General features: G+C 41.3%; 1 protein-coding gene across 2 annotated transcripts; it reads left to right on the forward strand.

The window, feature by feature from the left end:
* The first annotated feature begins 12 nt into the window (after positions 1-12).
* MRPL18 (mitochondrial ribosomal protein L18) lies at positions 13-6,813 on the forward strand. Of its 2 annotated transcripts, none has more exons than XM_059083771.2 (4): positions 13-232; positions 537-723; positions 5,688-5,919; positions 6,436-6,813. In XM_059083771.2, the coding sequence occupies exons 1-4, from the start codon at positions 181-183 to the stop codon at positions 6,505-6,507; spliced, it is 543 nt and encodes a 180-aa protein (XP_058939754.1). In that variant the 5' UTR covers positions 13-180; the 3' UTR covers positions 6,508-6,813. The 2 variants fall into 2 exon arrangements, with proteins under 2 accessions (XP_058939754.1, XP_058939755.1); XM_059083772.2 differs by having other exon boundaries at positions 81-232; positions 5,688-5,770; positions 6,436-6,595.
* Positions 6,814-7,930: the final 1,117 nt, after the last annotated feature.

Below are 7,930 nucleotides of genomic sequence, written 5' to 3' on the forward strand. Positions count from 1 at the left end.
GGATTGCCCTATCCATCACTCAGCGGCAGGGGGCTTGTTCGGGTTCGAGGCGTCGATGACCTTACCTTCTCCTAAGGCCTTTCCCTAAGTTAATATGGCTGCGGCCGGCGAGCAGCTGGGGCGCCGCTGAGGAGAGGAAGCGAGGTCTTTCCGAGGTTTTGGCTACGATTCCCCTCAGCAATGGCGCTTCGGTCGGGGTTCTGGGAGCTGTTGTCAGTTTGCAGAAACCCCGGTAATTCATCTTCTCACGTCTCTCAGATTACTCCCCAGGGTCAGGACAATGTGCACATGCAGGTCGTCTTTTGCATTCAACATATACCATCGAAAAGTAAACGAGCTAACAGCATCATGATGACACTAGTAGAAAATTAAGGACCAGGGTCTGTGATGACTACACCCCGTGACTGAACATACCTTTTGTCCCCCTTCCAGGGCGCGAAGACTGAGGGGCAGAGGATGGGGACAAGTTAGATCATATTTTTGTTTTGTGTGTTTCGTCATTTTTTAAAGATCCGTATGGTTGTTTACGTTCTTAGGGTGTCGGGTGGCAGTGCTGTCGACCAGTTCCAAGCCAGCGGTGAAGCCTGAAGCGGACCCCGAAGGAAATGAAGCTGTTGCCCCGGAGTTCACCAACCGGAACCCCCGGAATCTGGAGCTCTTAGCGGTAGCCAGAAAAGAGCGGGGCTGGGGGACAGTGTGGCCCTCCCGCGAGTTCTGGCACAGGTAATTAACTCTGCTAGATATTGACCACAGAGCATGCATGGTGCTCTGCAAATTGTTTGCATCAGTTCATTTAAGGAACATGCCAGGTAACTGCTGGGGACTCTCCTCTCAGGAAGCTGACTTGTGCTGGGTCTAGGAGGGGTTAGTGGCGGGGGGCGGCAAACAATAAATACGTACGTGTCATGGAGGAAACTGAAAGAGGATAAAGTTAGAATGGGGAGCTGGTTGACTAAGACCCCTCAGAAAATAGGACGAAGCCACTATCTGCCAAAAAGAGCGTTCCCAACAAAGGAAACAGCTAGGGTGGGAATGAGCTTGGCACGTTTGGGGCACTGAAAGGCCTGTGTACCTGGAGCTCAGAGGGCCGAGAGGTAAATGGAGAGGTGGGTAGGAGACACATCATTAGCTTTGTAAATCAAGTAAGCGCTTTATACGTTATTCTCACTGCAGTGGGAAACTATGAGGGGATTTAAAATTTGAGCCCGAATGGAAGATCATTCTGGTTCCTTTGAGGAGAACAAATTTTTAAGGGGGCAGTGATAGAGACAGGAAGAACATTTAGGAGTCTATTCTTTGTTTTAAAGATGGCTAGTTATTGAATGCTTTCTCTTTGCCAGGAACTATGCTAGTTACTTTTTATGCATTTTCTCATTTAATCCTTAAAAGTACTTTTTGAAGCAGGTGCAGTAATTTCCCCCGTTTTACAGGAGCAGGGGAATTGAGGCTTAGGGAGACAGGAGAGGGTCAAAGAAAGGGAGCAGGCAGTTCATCGTCGAAATAATCTGAATCTTGAATCCTGAATTTTTTTTGAAATACCCAAACTATCACTTTTACTTAATATTTGGATTATTTAAATAATTGGAGATGTGTTCCCCCCCCCTTTTCCCTATCTCTCCATTCACAGTATTATCAGTGTAAAATTGGAAGTGACCTTGGAGATAATGAGTCCTACCCCTTTGTTGCACTAATGGTTTAAGACAAGGATCAGCAAACTGTGGCTCCTGGACCAAAGCTGGCTTGCAGGCTAAAGATTGTTACATTTTTTTAAAAGATTTTTTAAAATGCAAAGAGTATTTTGTAATGTGAAAATTGTGTAAAATTCAAAGTTCATTATTCACAAAGAAAGTTTTATGGGCACCCAGCCACCACTCATTCTTACCTGGCTGTTCTGGTATTACTGTGGCTGAGTTGAGCAGTTGACCCATGTTGTTACCTGAAAACTGGGTTCACCTCTTGGTGGATGTCAAGCCAGAAGACACAAGCAAGCCAAAGGTCAGGAGAAGGAAGAATTTATTACTTGGCAGCAAGTTAAGGAGAACCCCGGGGATCTTACCCAGCGCAGGGTCACCCGGAACAGCGAAACTGGGGGAGCTTTAAGCTAAGGGTGCAAGCATGTTCATGAAGGGGCTTGAGCAGAGCGGAATCCAGCACAGCACTGGGGCCACAGTCGACAGAGTCCTGGCGTTAGTTGATTGAAGTCAGAGGGGTCAACGTTGTCATTCTAGCCTCCTACTGGGTGCAGAGCTCAAAAACTGTATCAGATTGATATGTATTTCCCTTGAGAAGGAACTAGGACTCTTTTATCACTGAACGTTGTTTCTTGACTGCTTTGTCTTTGTTTCTGCACTTCCTTAACTTCCCTTAAGATCACTGATTAGTGAGACCTGTTCAAAGACAGGCACTGTGGCCAAATGTAGATCCCAAAATGGCTTAGGCCCAAAATGGCTTCTCTTATGTCAAGAAAGCCATGCTTGGTTCTCTTTTTCCAGGGACCCACTACCCTCTCTGCTTACAATATGGCCTACAAACCATAAAATAGTTACTATCTGATCCCTTACAGAAAAAGTGTGTTGATCCCTGGATTAAGAGATTGTGATTTTTACTAGGACTACCAGCGAAACTAGGAGTAGAACCCACATTTCTAAATCTAGTGCTTTTTATGCTATTTCACACTAAGAATCTTAGTATAATGTTTGATTTCAGTGTTTTCTTTATCATGAACTTAATTTCTAATTGTGTAATGTATACAAATGTTGTAAAATCCAAAAGGGACTATAGTTTCTGTGTATCCTTCTAAAGTTAGACTATGCAGATAAGTATGAACTTGTATTTTTTTCATTATAAATCTTACCACATCGTATACATTGTTCTACATTCCCCCACCCACCTCCTTCACCACCCCCCAACACACATACACTCACAGACACACACACACACACACTTAAAAATACATTTTGGAAATATTTTGCGTTGCTTGGGAACATTGGCTCTGGAGCCAGACTCCTGGACTTAAGTCCTACCTAGCTTCATTACCTACCATTCATTAGTTGTAACCTTGCTAAGTTACTTAACCTTTCTGTGTCAGTTTCTGCAGCCCAAAAGAGAAAAAAAGAAAGAAAGAATAATGGGATTAGTTTGAGACATGAGCTATACCTGTAAACAATTAGTTCTCCCTAGCACAGCAAGTGTTCAGTAAATGTTAGCAACAGCAGCATCATAAATTGCTACTTTGTTCTTAATTATGTAAAATAACTGTTTGAAGTAACTGTGTAAAATACCATTGCCTTATATTTAGGTCTTTAATCCATTTAGAGTTTATTTTTGTGTACTGTGTTGGGAAGTGTTCTAATTTCATTCTTTTACATATAGCTGTCCAGTTTTCCCAGCACCACGTATTGAAGAGGCTGTCTTTTCTCCACTGTATATTCTTGCCTCCTTTATCAAAGATAAGGTGACCATATGTGCGTGAACACTCTATGACATAAATCACAGTAAGATCCTTTTTGACCCATCTCCTAGGGAAATGGAAATAAAAACAAAATGGGACCTAATGAAACGTAAAAGCTTTTGCACAGCAAAGGAAACTGTAAACAAGAAGAAAAGACAACCCTCAGAATGGGAGAAAATATTTGCAAACGAAGCAACTGACAAAGGATTAATCTCCAAAATATACAAGCAGCTCATGCAGCTCAATAACAAAAAAACAAACAACCCAATCCAAAAATGGGCAGAAGACCTAAATAGACATTTCTCCAAAGAAGATATACAGATTGCTAACAAACATGTGAAAGGATGCTCAACATCACTAATCGTTAGAGAAATGCAAATCAAAACTACAATGAGGTATCTATCACCTCACACTGGTCAGAATGGCCATCACCAAAAATTCTATATACAATAAATGCTGGAGAGGGTGTGGAAAAAAGGGAACCCTCTTGCACTGTTGGTGGGAATGTAAATTGATACAGCCACTAATGGAGAACAGTATAGAGGTTCCTTAAAAAACTAAAAATAGAACTACCATATGACCCAGCAATCCTGCTACTGGGCATATGCCTGAGAAAACCATAATTCAAAGAGTCATGTACCACAGTGTTCATTGCAGCACTATTTACCATACCCAGGACATGGAAGCAACCTAAGTGTCCATTGACAGATGAATGGATAAAGAAGATGTGGCACATATATACAACAGAATATTACTCAGCCATAAAAAGAAATGAAATTGAGTTATTTGTAGTGAGGTTGATGGACATAGAGTCTGTCATACAGAGTGAAGTAAGTCAGAAAGAGAAAAAAATATATCATATGCTAACATATATATGGAATCTAAAAAAAAAGAAGGTTCTGATGAACCTAGGGGCAGGACAGGAATAGAGATGCAGACATAGAGAATGGACTTGAGGACATGGGGAGGGGGAAGGGTAAGCTGGGGCGAAGTGAGAGAGTGGCATGGACATATATACACTACCAAATGTGAAATAGATAGCTAGTGGGAAGCACCTGCATAGCACAGGGAGATCAGCTCAGTGCTTTGTGACCACCTAGAGGGATGGGAGAGGGAGGGGATATGGGGATATATGTATACGTATAGCTGATTCGCTTTGTTATAGAGCAGAAACTAACAAAACATTGCAAAGCAATTATACTCCAATAAAGATTTTAAAAATAAAATACCATTGCATGGCTGTTTTAATTAACTGACTCCCTATTGATGATTATCTTTTATGATTTCAAACAGTGTTGAAATGAATTGTCTTGTCCATGCAATTTAGCAGTGAGATTGGGCATATTTTCATGAGTTGAAGAGTCATTAATATTTTTCTTTTCTCAGAACGGTCTGTCCATCCTCTGCCTATTAAGTTACTGGTCATTTTCTTATTGATTATAGGAGGCTTTTTACATATTATGGAAATTAGAACAATATATGATTTAAAATTTTTTGTTTCATTTCTTGCCGTTTGACTTCACTGTTTTGTTTTTTTGTTTTTCTTAGCAAGCAGAAAACTGTTAATTTTTTTTTAAACAAAAGCCATATGATGTAGTTTGAGGTCATGTTAAATAGCTTGATATAGTTAAATAGGCTTATCTTACTTTGACATTACTTAAAACTTCTCCCATGTTGTCTTCTAGTACACTTAAGATTTCTGTTTTTATATTTAAATCGTTAGCTAGAAAATAAAAGCATATAGTAAGGGGACTTCCCTGGGAGTCCAGTGGTTAAGACTCCACACTCCCAATGCAGGGGGCACAGGTTCGATCCCTGGTCAGGGAGCTAAGATCCTGCATGCCGCATGGTGTGGTCAAGAAATAAATAAAATATTTCCTTCCTTTAAAAAAAAAAAAAATAGCATGTAGTATGTATATTTTTATCCAGTGTAGGGTCAGTAACTTAGCTTTGCCTCTTCAAATCCTTTTTTGAAGTAGATGCTGTGTAAATCTCAGCAGTCAGAAATACCAAATTTCTCCTGGATATTTGAGGCTAAGTAGAAATGTTTGGTTTATTGCTGATGATATTCTCATAAAAGCAAGGGAAAAACACCCTTCCCAAGTAAAAGCCAGGTTAAGTATTCTGAAGTAAATGAACTAGACATTACATTCTTGAGAAATATTTCAGCATTTATTCACCTGAAGTCATGTATCTTTAGAATGCTTGTATGATTTTATTCTCTCACCTCGTTTAGGTTGCGAGTTATAAGGAGTCAGCATCACATAGACGCGCTTGTTGAGCATCGCAATGGCCAGGCTGTGGTTTCGGCATCCACTCGTGAATGGGCCATTAAAAAACACCTTTATAGCACCAGAAACGTGGTGGCTTGTGAGAGTGTAGGACGGGTGCTGGCAGAGCGGTGCTTGGAAGCAGGAATCAACTTCATGGTCTACCAGCCAACTCCCTGGGAGGCAGCCTCGGACTCGGTATTTTTGTTTTCATGTACTTAGTTAAAAGGTATTGTGTTAACTCTTGACACTAGATACTTACATAATAATAGTTCCACTTATTAAGTTCTTTCCAAGTGTCCGAGCCTGAAGTGAGTATCCTGGTGTGCATTACCTCACAGCAGCCTATAGCATGTCAGGACTCATGTTCTGTAGGTCAGCTGAGGCTGGCTGGCCCAGTCCTTGTGGCACGGGGCACGGTTCCAACCCACGTGACCGATTCCATAGCCATAATGTTGACCACTCTGCTTTCCTATTCATATAGTAACATCTTGTCTATAGAATATTTTAAAATGCTGCTAATCCTCGACATCTCTACATCCTCTTTTTTCTTCTCAGTGTCATTATTAAGGTCACTTTCTGAACAAAACAGTGTAGGCTGGCAAGTTAGCAAGGATCAGATCAGTTGTTTATTTCTCTCTCTCAGGAAGTGAACTGTTGTCAGCTTGTGGTATTGACTTAATCTTTTCCTTTTTTCCTGATCTTCAAAACCAGATGAAACGACTGCAGAGTGCCATGACAGAAGGTGGTGTGGTGCTGAAGGAGCCTCGGAGAATCTATGAATGAAGCAGAAGCGTTGTTCGATACTTGTAAATGTAAAGCTGTCAGCTAGTCATTCATCAGAGGAGAGCCTCTAGCAGAACCGCCAGCTTGGACGTCTTGTTCAATAACCTAACAGCGGGACGTCATGAGTAGTTACGGTTGTCGTCTTCCCCCCTCGTGTGTATTTGTTTTAAACCCAGGGCTAAATTCTTCTCTCTCGGACGTGAGAGAAGTATTTGAGAAGAGCCGTTGCCAAGTATAATTAACTTTTGAGGAACAAATTAAATGTTGTTTATAAGTTAAAGAATAAAGGTATATTATGAACTCGTATTTTCTGGTTATATGACGTTTTCTCCGCCTTTGAGCTCACTGGGGCGTGGGTACACATAGGTTTATGTGTTTGTCACCGTGGCTGGGTCACAGCGGGTTGCCGCTCAGGGTGTGGAGGTGTTTTTTTAATAGGAGATGTCAAATATCAGTCAATTTGTTATAAACAGTCATGTGAAGATAAAAGGGGCAAAGCCTAACCTCATTTGGGCTCCTGGATCCTAACAGAACCAGGTTTGAAAGAAGAAAGGAATGCAGTGAGGAAAGGAAATGGACAGGGTTAGTGTATGCTAAGTTTGCCATCGAGTGAAAATTTGTTAGGAGATGAAGCTTGAAGTGCACTCAGGTTAATTTAAAATTGAAGTGGGGTAGATGGGAATCATGGCGGGTCTCTTAAATGAGTGGCTAAATCAAAGTAAGGTGTTAACTGATTTTGGCTATTTAAGACAAATGCAAAGAGGAAGAACCAGTAAGCAGTTAAAGTGGCTTCTAGAGCATTTCCCCCCCACATTTGAAATGTGTACTCCCAACTGTGTATTTGTACAGACGTGAAATAACATCGCTATTGTTAATCTGAGTATTCAGTGTATTATTATTTTAACAAGAACTACGTATGCATCAACATTTTTTTAAAAGTTTGATTCACTCTGAGAGGCCTTCAGAGGGCAATGGCTTAGTGGTCCCCTTTTGATCAACAGATACCCCAGTGGACACATTTACAAGTATATAATATAGTTCTAATATTTTCTTCCCTCATCTTAAAGATTGGAGCATCTCACTTTGAAGACCACAGTTCTAGAAAGCTGTTCAGACAAGTCTAGAAATCAGGGGAGGATGCAGAGAAGACCACGGACTGGAGTAGTGTGGCTTTGGAAATTGACAGTGACAAAAATAGGGTTCACCTGTAAGGGACGCCACAGGTAGGGACTTTTTCTAGGTGTATGATGTAGATCATCTCTGTACCAAGAACTCCTTCAGTTTGATGGGCAATTGTTGAGGCTTTGTGTAGCAAGTTTGATGCAAAAAGGTATTACAAAAGCAGCAATGATGCAAAATAGAGAGGGAGAAGGCGGGGTGTTGGGGAGGACATGGGACAGACCCATGTCGGCGGCGATGGCCA

Source organism: Kogia breviceps, chromosome 13, assembly GCF_026419965.1.
Source record: "Kogia breviceps isolate mKogBre1 chromosome 13, mKogBre1 haplotype 1, whole genome shotgun sequence".
NCBI classification, from domain to species: domain Eukaryota; kingdom Metazoa; phylum Chordata; class Mammalia; order Artiodactyla; family Physeteridae; genus Kogia; species Kogia breviceps.

Excerpts from the sequence above, each read along its gene's own strand:
- MRPL18 (XM_059083771.2), top strand. The coding sequence starts at position 181 with ATGGCGCTTCGGTCGGGGTTCTGGGAGCTGTTGTCAGTTTGCAGAAAC. Across the intron at positions 724-5,687 it reads TCCCGCGAGTTCTGGCACAG|GTTGCGAGTTATAAGGAGTC; the intron begins GTAATTAACTCT and ends CACCTCGTTTAG. Across the intron at positions 5,920-6,435 it reads GGGAGGCAGCCTCGGACTCG|ATGAAACGACTGCAGAGTGC; the intron begins GTATTTTTGTTT and ends CTTCAAAACCAG.